This window comes from Cotesia glomerata, linkage group LG9 (assembly GCF_020080835.1).
Source record: "Cotesia glomerata isolate CgM1 linkage group LG9, MPM_Cglom_v2.3, whole genome shotgun sequence".
Taxonomy (NCBI): domain Eukaryota; kingdom Metazoa; phylum Arthropoda; class Insecta; order Hymenoptera; family Braconidae; genus Cotesia; species Cotesia glomerata.
In genome coordinates this window covers 10,069,672-10,089,196 of record NC_058166.1, presented here as the reverse complement: position 1 = coordinate 10,089,196, position 19,525 = coordinate 10,069,672, and the positions used below count along the sequence as shown (strand labels likewise).

General features: G+C 29.0%; 1 protein-coding gene across 4 annotated transcripts in view; it reads left to right on the top strand.

Annotated features, from left to right (window-relative positions):
• LOC123271822 (gamma-aminobutyric acid type B receptor subunit 2) overlaps positions 1-19,525 on the top strand; it is a 432,312-nt gene that overhangs the window by 412,313 nt on the left and 474 nt on the right. For 3 of the 4 annotated variants that reach the window (XM_044738268.1, XM_044738267.1, XM_044738269.1), the window contains 4 exons: positions 768-894; positions 4,175-4,689; positions 13,440-13,877; positions 15,424-19,525. The exon at positions 15,424-19,525 is cut by the window's right edge and continues 474 nt beyond it. In XM_044738268.1, the coding sequence (XP_044594203.1) occupies positions 768-894; positions 4,175-4,689; positions 13,440-13,877; positions 15,424-16,076 (1,733 nt within the window). In that variant the 3' untranslated portion in view covers positions 16,077-19,525. The remainder of the gene's footprint in view (positions 1-767; positions 895-4,174; positions 4,690-13,439; positions 13,878-15,423) is intronic. The other variant, XM_044738270.1, reaches the window with a different exon arrangement.

Here is a 19,525-nt window from a genome sequence, read left to right as displayed (position 1 = left end):
CAAGTTTAAATCAATAGTACAAATAATCTAGTATCTTAAGTATAAAAACAGTAACGAATAATATTTTTGAAAAATTGTGTAGTAACAAGAACATTAAATATTTATTTTTGAATTTTTACGAGAATTAATCAAAAGACTAGGTAATTGTTTAGTTACACTACTACCTGTTTTATTGAGCATAAAAATTAAATTTAGAATTTTTTTTTAACAACCAAATATTTTTTTTCTTGAAGTTCATTAAAAATAAAAACGTTTCAAAAAATGTTAATTTTCTTATAAGGAAATTTATTTTTTACATAACAATTTTTCTGAATGGTTAGTTTTTATTCGTGGAGTACAGACAAAATGCTATTGACGATTCTCGGTCGACATAAAATTTTAACAATAAAAGCCTTAAAACTAATTGAAAAATTTACGTTTTCAATCTTTCATGTCAATTTAAAGAAAAATTTTACAAAATATTAATTTTTGATTTTAATATGCCAAAAAAACCATGAGATCATGAAACTAAACAATTAATAAAGATAAATTCTTAATTTAAATTTTGGTGGTAAACCGATTTAGCCAATTAAACAAAAATATTGTATTTTCAAATTAGTTACCGATAAATATTTAGTTATTAAATGATAACGAATTATAAGCTTGTGTATAAAGTAAATAATTTGAAATTACTAATGCATACTGGTAACAACGCTCAATTGAAATACTCGGTAATGATTGATTATATTTACTGAATAAATGAAATAACAACGAATCTCACATTTCAGGGGTATCGATGGTCACTGAAACTACTGACGTTTCAATGTCACTGTGCAGTTTGAATTCAACAACAGTTTCGCAACCGGAGAGTGAATATGTTAATGTCATTGCTTCAAGCAATCAACCAACAGCTAGGTAAATATACGACACTTTGTAAATGTATCAACAGATTCGATAGAGTCTGGCGCCAAGTTCCGTTCTCAAGCCAGACTACCGAGTGTGTAAATACCGTAAGCAGAACGGTTTTTTGAGGTTACAAATTTTTTTTCTAATTTATTTTGATTTTTTTTTATATGATATTTTATAATAGTAGTTCATGCTTTTTATTACGCGTATTACTTGATTATTATCAATTATCTTTATAATTTCTATTTAAAATTATTAAAAATAATCAGCACAAACTATAGCGACCCAGATTTTTAGATTTTAACTTTTTTCTTATGTAAAAAGCGGACGGCCAGAGACTAAATAATATAAGGATGCATGCTAATCTTATAATAGATGGGAAATTACAGTGAAAAAAAGATATTTGACAGCTTTCAATTACACACGCCAGGCAGCGCAAGAATAACTTTTACATGAATTATAGCTTAAAGGGGATAGTTTGCCACCGGAAATGTATTAAATTAAAATTGTCAATTTTTATTATAATTACAAAAAATACTGAAATCCGAACAAAAACAGTTTTACTGTAAAAAAATCACGCCAAGTCCACGTTCATAAGACTATTAAGAAAAAAAAATTTTATTTCTTTACAAAAAGATATAAAATAAAAAATTAAAAAATTCAAGTAACCGATATACATAATTGTATATGATTTTCGGAAAATAAAAAAAATTTTGTTGTAAATTTAAAAATTAAAAGAAACAATTTTGGAACGTACTTGGTGTGCGTCATTGTGTACTTCAATTTTTTTTAAAAGTCCTAATAGATAGATTTTAGGAATTTTATAAAAAGTGAAATTTTTCGTAACTACGCACACTAAATACGTTCCAAAATTATTTCTTTTAATTTTTAAATTTACAACAAAATTTTTTTTATTTCTGAAAATCATATACAATTATGTATATCGGTTACTTGAATTTTTTAATTTTTTATTTTATATCTTTTTGTAAAGAAATAAAATTTTTTTTTCTTAATAGTCTTATGAACGTGGACTTAGCGTGATTTTTTTACAGTGAAACTGTTTTTGTTCGGATAAATATTTACTCATTCATTATAGAGACGAGGAATATTGTTCGAATAATTACACTGTAAAAAATCAAGAGATAATTTTCACTGTCATCACTCGGAGTACTGTTTTTAAACTAAAATAAATTTTAATTAGCTGAAACAAGTTTCGTAAACCAAAATACTATCAAATATTTAAAAAAATGTTTCTGAAGTTTAATTTTGTAAATATTAATTATGTTTTTCAAAAAAATTTGGCTTTGGAACATTGAACAAAATTTTCATTAAGATTATCTTGTTTTTCAGTCTTGTCCATGAATTTTGATGTATGTAACATTCCCACTAAATTTAAATTTACTAATTAACGAAAATGAATTTATTATACTGAAAAAAAAGTTTTCTTCTCAACACCATCTACTGTATAGTAACAGTATAGTGTATTGTTACGAGTACAATCCGTACAGCTACGAGTGGCAGTCTGGATAGCAACCGTCACGATCCATTCGGGTGTCATTCACGATACTATTGCTATCGTTAGTATACAGTTTTCCTAACCTCACTCTCCTTCAGATAGCAACGAGTGGATCGTGACAGTAGCAATATCGTATCGGGCAGAGCAGAAAATTTTTTTTTCAGTGTATATTAAATATTTAAATTCATAGAATTACGACTGCTTCGCGAAGTAACGGAAAACACTTCCGATAATAGTGTCGTTGAGCTCCAGCCTAATCATCAGCCTGAAAGCTGGAGTCTAATGATTTTCCTACCATAGGGTAACCTAAAACGCAGCGTTTGCATTTTTACCATTGTTTAATTAATTGTACTCTGGATGCAGATTCAGAGGAATCAGTCAGCCGACAAACGGCCCCGGACGTATGTCCGGAGATCGACTGACTCCACCTAGTTTATTTAAATTTTTATATTATATTTAATTGAATGGAAATTTGTATTTTAATTTAATTAAACCCTAACAATAACCTCAAAATTTAAGAAAGAGCCTAGTAACTGGCCCATCTGGGGTCTCTTGAGACCCTAACGAGGCCACCTTTGTGGAAAAATTTTAACCCTAGACTGGTCACCATTTTTTTAGTTTCTCGCTCGCACTATAGCGAGTCTCTATAGGTTGAGTAGTTGTTACGCGGCGTCACGCTATACGAGTGACCAGTGTAGGGTTAATAAGTACGAATAATAGTTCATAAAGTATTTTATTTTCTTAAAAAGTCCGAAAAAGTTTTATCAAGTCGAAAGAACTCTTCATTCGACTTAAAAAGTCAGATTTTTTGCAAGATTTGGAACTCTGCCAGAAGAGTTATTTAGAATTATTAAAACTTTACATGAATTGCGATTGCTGTTGGAAACAGATACTACTCATAAAATAAATCCAATCGATATTTAATTTGAACTATCAAATATTTAAGTTAACTTTCTAAATAGGAAAAAAATTTTCTAACCATACGCCATCTATTAGAAACTAAGAATACTCAAAGATTCTAACTGTAAATTCGTGGACTAAAATATGTTTAGTATCAATTGATTTTAGCAGATGGCGTGTGGTTAGAAAATTCTTTCCTACCTAGAAAGTTGACTTAAATGTTTGATAGTCCAAATTAAATACCGATTGGATTTACTCTTTCAGTAGTATCTGTTTCCAACAGCAAGTGCACTTCATTTGCTGTTGATATTTTGAATTGCTCAACTATGAGTGATTCAATGCGCATCGAAATATTTTCATGATGAAAATATTATTTAAAAAAAAAATTTTTACAAAACATGTATTAATTCTTTTTCATAGTTTTATTTTCAATTTTCTCCAATTCCGATAAGTAAATTTTTTGAAAAGAAATATTCTCTTTTTTTCCTGTAAAACTGAATAAGTCTTATCAACTCTTAATAACTCTTTGGGAAAGTCCCAAATTGCAGGGAAATTTTGACTTTTGAAGAGTTTTTTCAGAGAATTATTTCTACAAGGGCAACCTGGGATTTAAAATTATTAAAACTCGTTATCTGGAAAAAAAATTTCCAGAACATTGCACGTAAAAAGTAAAAAATAATAAAAGAATACAAATTATTTTTTTAATTTCATTCAACAAAAAAAAATAAAAGAATGTAAATAAAATACTTATCGGCACGAAGTTCACTCTAAATTAATTAAAAATTAACAGCTTACGATCAATAAGAATCTAATTCATTTTATTCAAATATCTAATCACAAAAATAATTTGTAATTTATTTTTTTTTTATCTAGGAAACGAGCGTCCTTTGGAAAAGTTACAATAGACAATGAGCGAACAACATTATTACCTCAAGCAATGAGTTCCCCAACAACAAATCATTACAAAAAATCACCGAACAATAACAATACCATTAACAATAACAAGAAGAATAATAATATTAATAATACAGAAAACCAAGAGACTGAGCCGTTGCTTATTAAACGTAGTCCTGAGCCCAGGATTATGACGACAAATGTTAACGGCGACAAGAAATCTTCAGCTTTAACAGTTACGTCAGTATCTTTGCCGACGACAACATCGATACTAACTTCTACATCCGTAGCTCTTAAAAAGTCCGGTGAGTTCGCAGAGGAGCCACATGCACATGAGAAAACTAAAGATACTAGTGTGGAAAAACGAGCTAAGCTCCCTACACCACCTCCACCGACTAAAAATGTATCTTTTGGGGAACTAAGGGAGGATAACTATTTGGATCAGGCGATACTACCGCCGCCAGTGCAATTTGTACCTAAACATCGGCATACGCGTAAGTTTTTATTGTTAATCTTTTCAGGAGGTCTGATTACTGAAATCTTTCATGAAATGAATTATATGGAGTAAAAATTACATTAACTTTTTTTTCTGTATTTTGCATGTAAAAACAAACAATTAAAAAATAGTATATTCCATGCGTTAGAGCATTCAACTTTTTGGCCATGGGTTGTATACTATTTTTCTTGATCCTCATCCGAAAATACGGAAACACGAGCGGAAGTGGAAAAGGGCGCCCGACTTTTGCAGAGCCGAGCCAAAGCCGAGGTTTTGCTGGTCGGGGCAGGCTTAAAAAAATATATCACAAATAAGATACAATTAATTGCACGATAATTAAATTCTGAAACTAAAAATTAAGAATAAAAAACACATCAATAAATAAATAAACAAAAATAAATTACACTGAGAAAACAGTTCATTTGAATGAAATGAGGCTCGTTAACTATAAATAAATCTCTTATTTAAATAGTACTAGAAATATTCATTTGATTCAAATAAATTGATTTATTTGAGACAAAGTTGTAGTATATTTGAATGAAATCCATATTTGTTTATAGTTAACAAATATTTCTTTGGTGGTAACAAACGTATATTTCAACCAAATCAGATTTGTTAACTATAAATAAATGGTATGTTTGAATATACTCAAAGCAATGATTTTTAGTTTTAGGTTAGGAAAGTAGTAAAAGTGGGCATATCGAACGTTTGGGGTAAAATGGGCACTTTTTTTGGAATTATTAATTATATTGAAATTAACAATGATAATAAAGTTAGCCGACATCTAAAAATTTTTAGAATTTTTTTTTTTGAAAAAATTATTACAAAAAAACTTTTTTTAAATTTCATTTGTAAAAAATTCGAAATACTGTCGGTGCAATTAAAAAAAAATATTATTTAGTTCTAATTTAACACATTAAGCAAAATAAAAAAATAAAAAATGTCGGCTAACTTTATTATTATAAATTAACAGACATATGTCTGTAAATTTTTTTGACTTTCATAACAATAAAATTATTATGAAAAAATTTCAATTTAAAAATTCTACGTCTAAAAATTAAAAAAAAAATAACAAGGGCAAACTTTTTTTTAAATATGTTTTTTATCGTTGACCTGTAATAAAAATTAAAAAAATTGACAGCTGACAGCTAACTTCAGTATCATAGTATTTTTATTAGTATTACAACTAATAGTAGTATGTTTTTTTACGAAAATAAACTAATTTTGTTATAAAATATATAAATTTTATATTTAATAACACATTTGAAAATTTTCTGTAAAAAAATTATTTTTAAGCGACACGGATTTTAGGTTAAGAAATTTTTTTTTCGTTCCAATAACCGCATGAAATATAAAAAAAAAATTTAATGAAAAAAAAAATAGTAAGTCAGAAACTGAAAAAATAAAATATTTTTAAGATCAATAGGTAAATTAATATTAAAATAAAATAAACTTAAAAGAAATAGTGGTTAGTCACAAAAAAAGCCAAATGTAAACAATCCTCTTACCTTCAAAAATGGGCCACAAATGCGACAAATCCCAATCTTCCAATAATTGTTTCATTATAAACGTTAATTATTACACTTGACAATAAGAATTATCCCATTTAAATAATAAAAAAAAAACGACGCTTACTCGTGTTACCGGTCTGAAGATAAAGTACATAAACAATGTCCTGGAATGGCGAAATTTAGCGGGATAAAATAAGTGGCGACTATAGCGACACCAAGCGTAATTTACTTGAAACGAGATTTGTTAATAGTTAACAAATCTTTATTTGAATGAAATAAATGAGTCGATTCAATTAAATAAACCAAAACGAAGTAGTATTTGATTCAAACTAATATATATTTAAATAAAAGAAATTTGTTAACATTAAATAAATATTTTTGATTCATTTCAAATAAATCTGCGTATTTGAGTCAAACAAACCGTTTTCTCAGTGTATTAATTGCCAAACATCATCGAATTCTTATTAAATAGTTTGAATATATTAACGTATATAATCAGTAACGTTGAGACATGAGAATTTCTCTTTGATATGAAAATTTCATTTATCAATTTACCAAAACCTCGCGGATAAGAATTTAGTCAATTGATTCTCTATATTTATTTATTAGAACCGACAGCTCTCGGAAATTCGCTTCCTTACGGATGACGTATTTAGTTTTTTAGAAGTTTAGAATGAATAGAATGTTATAGGAAGAGCACGTAGTCTGATAGGAAGTCTCACGTGTGCCAGTAAATATTCTGTGATTACTTACAATATATAGCGATGATAGTTTTACAAAATCCTGATTAGCACAGCAGCCCGTGAGATACCAGTTTGTTCCTTAATAGTATTCGTCCTTCAAAGAACGTGTAGGTGAAATAATCGTAGTAGATAGGTAGATTTATAGTAATGATGATGCACAATTTATAACAAAATAACTGAGCAAGATCACGTCAACTGGATCCCCTATTTTCCACTTGATCATGAAAATTAAGTTCATGTATTTTTTTTACAAGTACATACCAAGATAAAATGATCCCCCAAACGATTTTTAAAAATTTCAATTTTAACAATAATTTTTTTTACAATGAAAATTTTAGGTACTTTTAATTAAAAAATGGATTGTAAATCAACCGTCAAAGTTAAATTAATGGGACTTAAAGGATTTGTTTTTAAAATATTTATATTTTAATAAAATATTTATAACTAAAAATTATTTGTTTATTATCATATTGTTAATTAACTTTTAAGTTAACAAATGAAAATTTCACTGACTTCTCGGTGAAAAAATGAAGTTTTTTTTATCGGTTATATGCGTTATTTATTAAAGTTTAAGATTTCAGAAAAAAATTTCACTGCTCGCGATTTGATTAAACAATATAAATTTATTTATCACAGCGCGCCGAGCGCCAGGCGCTGTCAGAATACCGCGCCGTCGAACGTCAGAATATGTTACAGCTTCGATTAATTATAATTAAAAATAACAATTAAAGATATAATTATCAAACAAATTTCATTATTATTATGATCAATATTATGACTAATAAAATAAGTAAATTCTCTATTATTAAAGAATAATGGAAAAAACGAACTAGTAATAAATATTAAATTTTGTAGACATTTGTTAACTTTATTTTTTTTTTTTTTTAAACTTGATTAATAAAAACTTTTTTATCTTCCGAAACATTATTATATTATTATTGTATTATTATTAATAATATGATAATATACTAATATATATTATTATATGATTACTAGCGGACCAGACAGACGTTTTCCTGTACACACGTCTTAAATTAAAAAATTTCAAGCTTATTTGAATGAACTGTTACAGTTTAGACCGTTTTGATGGAAATTATTACTCAAACGTTATTATAATGAAATATTTGAATTAGCACGTGATTAATTTTAACACAATTACACAAAATTTCCTTGAATTTCGATAATAATTTTTTTTCTCAAATGAATATTCGATACTGTCTGTCAGATCCAATGTAAAACATTTCAAGATCAAAAACAATTTATAAATAAAAAATTAATTAAATATATATATATATATATATATATATATATATATATATATATATATATATATATATATATATATATATATATAAATATATTAGGGTGGGCCAAAAAAAACTTTTAATTTTTTTTTCTTTAGCTACCGCGAAAATATCGTCCAAGATGACGAAAAAAAAATTCTGGTAGAGTTTGAGCTCTTAATATCAATATCTAGAGGTGTCACATGGTGATTTTTGATTTCTTATTTAAATAACACGGGAATTTTTTTTTTTTTTTTGGAATTTTGATGTATTTCAACGAGTTATTGTGTGTTAAAAATAAATACATATTTTTGTAGGAAATTGAACGGCCTACAAAAAAGGTCTGATATAATTTTTTGCTAAGTCAACTCGATTAAAAGTTATTCGCAGTTAAAGTTCAACTTAAAATAATATACGATGACTTTCACAATTTTTTTATACTTTTTAACAATAAAACGGCTTAAAATCATAAAACAACATATTTTTCGTGATTTTTCTCGTTTTTACTTCCCAAAATTATTGAGAAAAACTTATTTTATATGATAACCTAGTCCCAATACGGATTGCGGGGGTGATGAACAATGAAAATTTTAAATTTACTAGCTATAGTTCCTACAGACTTAATTTGGTAGTAGTCTTTTATTGGTCATGTAGAGATCATCTCAATGCGGATTTCAATAAATTCTACTTCCTTTTCTGTGGACAGAAATAAAATTTGATAGAATCTCAAGAGAAACAGGAAATTCTATAAATGGCCTCCAGGGTCAACCGATTTGAATATTTTTTTTTCTTAATAATTAGATATTAGCTAAAATCAAATTTCGCGATAATTGATTTCATATACTGACTGTATCAGAGGGATGTGTAGAATAGAAAAAATGTTGTTGTTTATAAACTAGGACTTTTTGAGACATGAAATTTAGGATAAGTCTATTGGGTTTCAATGAAATTTTGTAAAAATTTCCTTACAAAAATCGTCTCTCTGGCAGCAGGGGAAAAGTCATTGTAAGGTTTTTAAAACTTAATATTAATGATAATTATTCAGTCAACGGACTAAGAATTTTACATACATGCATGGAAATAACATGTTATTTTTGCTGATCACATAACCGATAAATTTTTCTTATTGCGAGATCGCGGGTTTGTAACAGATGAAAATGAATGAATTTTCCAAACATTTGATATATAAAAAATAAATTTGGCTAATTATTTAAATAGAATTTGTAAAAAACATGTTAAATTTATTTTATATAAAAAATTGATATCACTGAAAAAATTTTGAATAACAGAAAATTTCTTCGCATTTGAAGCTAATTAGATTTCAACTTCACTTATGAGACTTGCAATGACTTCAACTAAAACTTTCAATGCTCCATTTGGAATCTGTGCAAATCAAAACAATACTCCAATTAAATTTCAAGTCTAGATCTAAAAATGCAATTCTACAAAGCCCTCAGCGAAGCAAGCGGGTAACAGCAAATTAATAAATAATATATATAATCGCATCAAAAATCTTTACAGTACTTCCGACTACATTGAAATCAGTTTTCAACGCTTTTATTCGAATTGTGTGCTATATGACATAAGTTTTTCTCAATAATTTTGGGAAGTAAAAACGAGAAAAATCACGAAAAATATGTTGTTTTATGATTTTAAGCCGTTTTATTGTTAAAAAGTATTAAAAAGTTGTGAAAGTCATCGTATATTATTTTAAGTTGAACTTTAACTACGAATAACTTTTAATCGAGTTGACTTAGCGAAAAATTATATCAGACCTTTTTTGTAGGCCGTTCAATTTCCTACAAAAATATCTATTTATTTTTAACACACAATAACTCGTTGAAATACATCAAAATTCCAAAAAAAAAAAAAAAAATTCCCGTGTTATTTAAATAAGAAATCAAAAATCACCATGTGACACCTCTAGATATTGATATTAAGAGCTCAAACTCTACCAGAATTTTTTTTTCGTCATCTTGGACGATATTTTTGCAGTAGCTAAAGAAAAAAAAATTAAAAGTTTTTTTCGGCCCACCCTAATATATATATATTGTAACGGGGTGGTTAGCCCTGTCCAATTGGTCACCCCTTTCCTCTTTGAAAAGGGCGCCACTGGGATTTTATACTCGGTGTCCCAGAAACCGGGGAGCATGAGAAGGAAAGATCGGGTCGTGAGAAGTTGAGAAAGGCTGTAAAAGTAATGCTGAGAAACAATTATTAACAATTAACAATTCAATTATTTATTTAATATAAACAATTTAATTCTAACAAAATTTCTTAAAATATTGCCCTTAAAATTAACCTATCAATCACTAAATTTGAGAACCTCTCACCTACGCAGGCACTTGCCAAAACTTACAACTAAATATCATTAAATTCTTTTAAACATAGATCATTACGCATCTACCTTCAATTTCTTAACTCAACATAGACCATTACGCATCTATCTTCAATTTCTAATTCAATCATAGACCATTACGCATCTAGATTCTTAATTTCTTAAATTAATCATAGACCATTACGCATCTAGATTCTTAATTTCTTAAACCCTCGTCCAACTGACGGAATAACAGACAACATATTTTACCCAATAAAAACTTCTTAATTATTCAATTATCTGAACTAATTTCACATAAACAACCTCGTCTACCTGACGGAATACCATATAATACCATAATTACCTAACTTCCATATAAAATCGTCCACCGACGCTAACTTCATTCTATAGAGTTCTCTACTTTATTCATACATCTTAATTACCAATAAAACTGAATCTCAAAACTTCGCATTTTCCAAAATTACGCCTAACAATTACTTAACACAAAATTCCGACCTTCGATTTTAATTCTTAATCCTCCTTAAATAAATTCTAAGCGATATTTCTTAATTAAATTCTGTCTCGAAAATTCCTAACTAAAATTAATTTATTATAGCCAACAGGCCTATAATAAATTACTAATAAATTCTTTACTAATAAATTAACAATTTATCCATTAAATATAAAAGTTCAGCGACAAAACTAACTACTTGACCTTGACAATAAAAACTAAAGTACGAATTCTTTAATATAAAAATGACCGCTTGAGAAATTAAATTTAATTATTTCAGCCTCTTAATTAAATCAATAATCAAATCCGGTCTACAATAATCGAAAATACCTGGAGACTTAATTATTGTTTTATTCAACGACGACTGATACTCCGATACAACTTGGCGGGCTTAGCTGCTTGGCGTCTTGTCGTCTTGAACCAGGGTGCGGCAGGGTTGTCCAATTCCAAAAATGCCCTGATAACTTCCTCTGCAGTTGCTCTTTATTCTCGACGTCCAAATTTGCACTCTATTGACTTAAACTGATCTCAACAAGGTCACTGATTCACAAGGACAAAAGGCCACTGGCTTCCAGAAGGGAAAAAGCCTCCATGTCCCTCCTGTCGGCTCTTTTATAACCCTCCAACTCCGGCTCTCGAACTTTCCTATTGTTATGCCCCGCTTTATTTTACGGGGACTGTAGTGGGGACTTTCGATTAGCACGCCCGGTGACAAGTCGAAACTACTTGTCAAAAATCGAAAGGTAAGGGAAAGCCCTGACCTACCGTGCGTTAATTAAGTGGTCGATAATGACCCCGGGAAGTTCGATTTTCCCTGTTACAATATATATATATATATTTTTTTTTTTCTCTAATAATAGAGAATTTACTTATTTTATTAGTCATAATTTCGATCATAATACCAATAAAATTTGTTGGAGGATTATATTTTTAATTGTTATTTTTAATTATAATTAATCGAAGCTGTAATATAGTCTGACGTTCGACGGCGCGGTATTCTGACAGCGCCTGGCGCTCGGCGCGCTGTGATAAATAAATTTATATTGTTTAAACAAATCGCGAACAGTGAAATTTTTTTCTGAAATCTTAAATTTTAATAAATAACGCATGTAACCGATAAAAAAAACTTCATTTTTTCACCGAGAAGTCAGTGAAATTTTCATTTGTTAACTTAAAAGTTAATTAACAATATGATAATAAATAAATAATTTTTAGTTATTAATATTTTATTAAAATATAAATATTTTAAAAACAAATCCCTCAAGTCCTATTAATTTAACTTTGACGGTTGATTTACAATCCATTTTTTAATTAAAAGTACCTAAAATTTTCATTGTAAAAAAAATTATTGTTAAAATTGAAATTTTTAAAAATCGTTTGGGGGATCATTTTATCTTGGTATGTACTTATAAAAAAAATACATGAACTTAATTTTCATGATCAAGTGGAAAATAGGGGGTCCAGTTGACGTGATCTTGCTCACTATTTTATTTCACACACTAATGATTTACTTATTATTTCTCGAATGTAATAAATGCTTGAATAATTAATTATAATAGTAGAACTTAAATTAAACAGTAATGAATTTTAAGATATAATAAAACGTTATGATTTGCTTAATTAATAATTAGTAAATAGTAGTATAGAAAGTTAGAAAGTTAGCGTGATAGCTAGTTTGGGGTTGGATCGAAGTCTGTTCAATATTTTTGATGTTGTCGCGTGGGCCGTTTATCCCCACTCTTTTCGAGACTCTACCGCCAAAAATTAATAAAATTAACCCAATGTCGGTAACGAGGGTTTTCAGACAGTCAGTTGAGGGCTGAGAAGAAAAGGACAATTTGCATTGTCTCAACGTATATAATCATTAACACTTTTATAACCACAAAAAGCTTGACAAGCAAATGAATATTACATACAGCGTGCTTGTAAATATAGCTATTACACTACCGAGTCAGAAAAAACACGTAGTCCACCAGAGCGCGCTGTAATTCAAACGAGCCGCAAAAGTCGTACTTTTTGGACCAAAACGCAGCCCGAAAGTTCGTATTTTCGGGTCAGGGATCAAGAACAAAAATTTGATTGTTTTCATTAAATTTTGAAATACTTTCTGCTCTTGTTACAGCACAATTTTTCAAATATTACTCATTACTATTTTCGTGCTTATGACACTGGATTATTTGCACGACCGACTGAAACTTGTAGTAAACTCAGTGGAGAAAAAATCACGGACGCATCTTAAACTTTTTTTACTAGTATGGTATCTAAAGACACAGTAATGACAACACTGAAAAAGTTGTATTACTCAGTAAATATCAGACCTCCTAAATTAATAAACTAGTAACTTAGTAGTGTATAAAAATGAAACTACTGAATATTTTTTTAGCACATCATCATCAAACCCTAGCAAAGCGTCGATCATCTGTAAAAAACAACGGTCTAGCACATTCACATCACGAGCTTTTCGAAAAGCGTCGCACTAGCGTGCCAGCAAATTCAATAAGCTACATATCCACGGAGAATATATCTAAAGTGGACGCTTTGAATGACGAGTCACTGAGCAGTTTTGATCGCACATACGTGATTGGGGAATGCGGGCACCGAAGAGCCGCATTGGGCGGTGGGACCGGTTATCGGTGTGAAAAACACGGTGGAGGACGTCTACTTCACACTCATCACATTTCAAATGGCTCGGCGGATATTTCCGGCACTAATACACGAGTAGTCTCAAAGCATCATCGTGATCGCGATAACTTACAGTACTGCAAAAACGCAAGCTCACCTAGTGTTCCGGCAATGCTTAATACCAGTTACTCTGATACCGGTTAGTCACGCTATATCTTCCAATACTACTACTTATATTCATATTGCTTTATATGTTTGTTATCTTTATCATCTGCCAGAGCTTTTACACTAATTATTTCATAGATTGCTACATTATTTGTTTCCAGTATGTAATCTACTTTTACACGACCCATAATGCCTAGTGTTAAAGAGTGCTTTACGATTGAAAAAATTTTTACGCCTTCCCCCTGCAACTTTTTTCATTGTTATGTTCTTGTCAGTACACGAACACCCGTATAATTTGCATACCATCAAACAGATAATTCAATTTTTAAAATATATTTAGTATAATTTTTCTGGTTAAAAATTTAAATTTTAACAAGTAATTTATAAATAATAATTGAATCTATTGAATTTAAATTATTGAGTTCTATAATTTTAATTATAATTATTTATGTTTGTCAACATAATTTAGTAAATTAACCCTTTAGAGTCAGAGGATCTTGAAACGTCTACGCGTGAAAGTAGTGGGGAGAGCGCAAATCCGTAGTAAGACCCAAGAGTGGAGTTTCAAGGTCAGACTCTAAAAGGTTAACTAAATAAATAATTAATAAAGAATCAAACGCTAAAACAATAATAGTTAGTCTCTCAATTCGTCTTCAGGTAATGTTAGCAATAAGAGAAATGATAGAAACGAAAAAATCATTAAAATAAACTAAAAATTTACACCAGTCAAGCAATAGAAAAAATTCTTGAACCAGTTAAAGTTTATTTAATCCAAGAATAATTTTTTGGCTCAAAAATTTTTTTTCTTTCACTCAAATAAACTTTGTTTCTAATGCGCATACGCGTTATAATAACAGCGGGATCAGAGTTGAAGAGGAAAAATACCGCGAAATATTTAAAATATAAATTACTCCAATAATTGACAATAATAAATTAAGGGGTTACATGGGTTTTACGGTTTCAAAAAATCGATTTTTTTTAAATATTTTATTAAATTCTACAACATATCTCTAGAATATTGTCCTAAAGTTTCAAATCGATCCGAATAATAGTTTCGGAGATACAGTTTTAAAAAGTTACGCGCTTAAAGCGCTGTTGTATTGTCACTCAAAACTTTAAACGCGTTTTTCTCAAAACTATGTTTTCAAAGACGGTGGCCAAGATTTATCGAGAACTACTCAACCGATCTTGATGAAATTTTAGATAGGTCTTCGAGATATAATTTACAAGGTTTGGAAGGAAGCATTTTTTTTTCAATTACAACTAATTAAAAAAAAAATGCTGCGAAATTTTTGCCAAATTTTAAATTTTTTTGTAAAAACCTCTGCCAAAAATTCGATTTTCATTTGTTTTCCTTGGTTCAAGACCTAGTTTGAAGTCTTAACTAAAGCACATATTTTTTATATTAAAAAAAATTGTTGAAAATAAGCCATTTTTCCCCGGAGGAAACCCAGGTAACCCCTTAATTTTTTCCACTTTAGTCTATCAATTAGCAATATAATATATTTTTTATTAAATATTCAAAACTTTTAAATCTTTTTTTAACTTATTTTAAAACGAAAAAATCTAAAAAATTACAGAAAAAACGGAGGATTCATCGGCAATAATCCAACGATCGGTGTCGGAAAAATCCCGCGAAAAATGCTCAAGATCACGAACCAGTACCGCAGGTACCAGCACCATCCTGACGGCCTCCAGTGGCCACCACCTGACAGCTGGACCAGTGGAGTGTCGCCATCGAACTCAGCCGCGAAAGCACCGGGAGTGTCGTCATACCGAATCACGTCTTCGGCAGCAAGCACGTCTTGAGTACGTTCAAAGTAGCCCTAATGTTGCGACAACTGTCCACAGCGGTAAGTTTGTCAGTGCAAATCCCCGAGGAGGCGGAATTACAACTAGTGGTGGACGTGGTGCCATTAACTGCGGACACTCTGGTTTAGGAGACTCTCTAGGATTGGGGATGGGGGGAAGTGGGAGTGCTATGGGGGGTAGTGAACTAGTTGTAAGAGACGAAACAACTTCAAATCCTGACGGAGTTGCCAGTGGATCCACTGCGAACCTCACGAATATGTGCAGTGCCGCGTCTGACGGAGAACTTCTAGACCGTGAAATACTGCCGATATTCCAAAAATTGCTCTCAGAGAGACACAAGAGTACAGGCGGTGCTTATGGCTCTAATATCGCAAGCTGTCCTAATATATCAATTAAGTGTGACATTGTCGAGTATCTTTAACGCTTTCTTATTATTTATTGTTATTATTATTAATTACATTCATATTAATATTGATATTGATAATAGAAGAAAGAAATTAATACTATTCTTACACAGTAAAAAGTTTTTCGACTGAAACTTCTGTTTATTTCTTAATAACGTTTCGACTATATCTGCCTGACTATAACCGACTTTTTCTACTTAGAATTTAATGAAAGAGATTCAAATACAAGTCAGTCTAAATTTTACTTAGAATTTTTATATAAACTGTTTTTAATGATATGAGGTAAGTTTCATACGAGTTAATGGGCTTGTAAACACGATAACTTTTGAAATGTAATTTTATAACCTAATTTTTCGTTAAATCCTTTCATATGATCAACGTGAAGAACCTTTTTAAAAATTCTTGCTCAACATTGTTTTGTTTAATTATAATAAATATATTTTGACTAGAAGTGACAACCAAATTTTTACCCTTCGATCAGTCGTGCTGTTTATTTTTAGGTATCAATTTAATAGATGCATATTCACCTGAGATCGTGATTGAGTTATTACACTTTCGACTATGGTTCGAAATCACCAGAAAGTGACGTGGTGTCTACATGGCGGGTCTTTCAAAACTAAACTTTAGAAAATATTTACTTTAAAAATACTACTTATTGTGTACTTAGACATTTATAAATTCATATTACCTTGATAAATTTTATTTTTATTCTCAATATTTATTTTGATTCTTTAATATTTATACAAATTCTTTCATACCTTTTCGCTACGTAGTACAATTCAACTTCCTTTTTTTTCAATCGACCTTTACATTAAAATATTAAAATTGAAGTCTAGAAGTTTTAAATGAAAAATTTTTTATTGTGCAGTCACATTGCAGTCGTCATTACAATATAATGATTTAACCGTCAATTATAAATACATACATTATATATTAATATAATAATTGATCATATATGTATATATTTAAAATAAATATATGAACTTTTAATTAATATTAATAATTAATATATTCGCATATGCGAATACGCGGGTGTTGCCAATGATTTTTCACGATTTGAATATATATATGTTCGTTATTATTAATATATAAATAAATATTTAAATATAAGTATAAATATAACTAGTCAGGTTATATAACTGTAGGTTGCGATGATATCAATATACAGTAACTTATCAAATTTTTCATTTCTTCCCACTCATCTGTACAGTCAAAATAATTTTGTTATCTCAGAGGTTATGCTACAAAGTGATAAAAAAATTCAATATTATTTATTTATTAAATTTTAAATTATTGTTAAAAAATTACAAAGTTGAACTATATAATGTTGTTAATAGAACAGATTTATTTTGATGGTGGAGAAATGTACTAGATGTTATAAGATACGACAATGTTCCTTGGTCTAACTAACCTAAAAAAAGTCAATATATTATTGTTATTACTATTATTGATATCTACCATTGTTTCTGGCAATTAATTCTGACGTAAAATTGTTTCAAATTGTGTTATTGTTTCTAATGTAAAATTTTATAAAAATTCTCTTATCTGTAGCATTTCTTCTCAAAAATAAACACAAAAATCTATTTATTATTTAACCCACTGAAGAAATCGAATACATGTAATGAAACGTGTTGTACAATCTAACATATATGCTAACGTAGAAAAAGTAAATTTTTCTGTCTATACCGATGAATGGTTTATTTTTCCTGCGACCGGTAAGGTAGTTGGTAGTGTTAAGGTGATTAATATAATGACCGTAAATTAAGTAAAATAAAATACGAATAAATTGATTGAAATAACGAATTAGTTGATTGTAATAGCAATGAATTTATGGATATTAATTGCAGTGATTATTATTTTATTGAGGACAAGTACTTAAGTGATCAATAAAATGTACTTAAATATATGTCTTTACATATATTTACTACTGGAATAAATAATATTAACGGCCGATAAAGTATATTTAAGGTTATTAGTATCTCTTGCTAACTTGATTATTAATAAGATATGAAAAAATTTTTTTTTATTTATTGTACTTAGGTATTTACGTTTATATATAAATGATGTGGAGTGATTGCCAAATCATTGCAGTTAAAATATTTGCGATTATGTTTACTAAAATTGGACAATAATAACCAATAACGTCTCAACTAACAATATCGTAAATAAGCATTTTTGAACGGGAATATGCCATCTAAAAAATTTTGAAAAATATGTTGGTTAAGACGTTATTGGTTATTATTATCCAATTATTGAAATTTACTGAATTTTTTACCAAAAGTCAATGAACGAAGCGATGCAAAATGGCGCGCTAATGACTTGTAAAGCTTAAGTTTGTAAAGAAACAAAATGAAGAAAAAGCAATTATTGAAACTATTGAGTCTTCAATTTTTGTCGGGTTCAAAATTTTTTGAATAATTTTAAAAAATTATACCCTGATAGCTTCACTGTTAAAGAACATGCAGTTCAATAATTTTAGAAAAGTTTACGTAAAGTCTTTCTGAATCAGAGTTGCATATAATTTGATGAAAAAAATCTACGGCCAAGATTAGAATGCAATTTGACCTTAACCTTTTAGATCACTTTTACTACAACTTTCTGAAAGAACTTGCACATTAAATCTTGACATCAAATGGCAGAGCAAATTTCTGTCAACTTAACTGAACCTCTTGTTTTTTCAACTCTTTACGTTAAGCTGGATGCCGATTCCAAACGCCGATCGACGGCGAGTTTCAGTTAGCATAGCTATCAGGATAAATTTGCTAAGTCAGAAAAGAAGAAATCTAAAAAAAAACAAATCATGATTGTAAAATTGTAAAAAATTGAACAAAAAATTTTAATTCAAATGGGCACTAATTGCAACTCTGTAATTTGGCAACACCTCCATATAAAACATGAACATAATGATATAAGAAATTGTACAACTAAAAAATGAAGAAACTTTAGCAAGAGATTTCGTATGAATGTAAAAAAATTAAATCATTAAAAATAATGGATCGTCGATCGATCAATCGTTTCGGCAGCTGTTACTCGTTAATTAATTAATTGCACCTATAAATATATACAAATATATAAACAAATATACATTATAATTATTAATAATAAATCAATAAATAAATAAATAGAGAAAAATAATCGATAGAGAAGAAAGCAATGAATTTATTGACGAGTGATATTAATGCCACTCTCTTATATAATTTTTTGTAAATTTTAATATTGTTAAATGACATTCCTATAGAGTGCGATGTCTTGTTCCTTGTTCATTCATTTTTTCTACTCTAAAATATAAATGAAAAGATATTTAAAGAAAAGAAAAGAAGAAAACACAATTTTCGAGCCAATTTACTTAAATCGTCATTAGCTCAGGTACCCGAGTCATTAATCATTGATCATTAATCATCAATCATTTTCGTTAGTGGTCGAAAATTAATCGTTACAGCCATTATTACTATTATTGTGAAAAAAA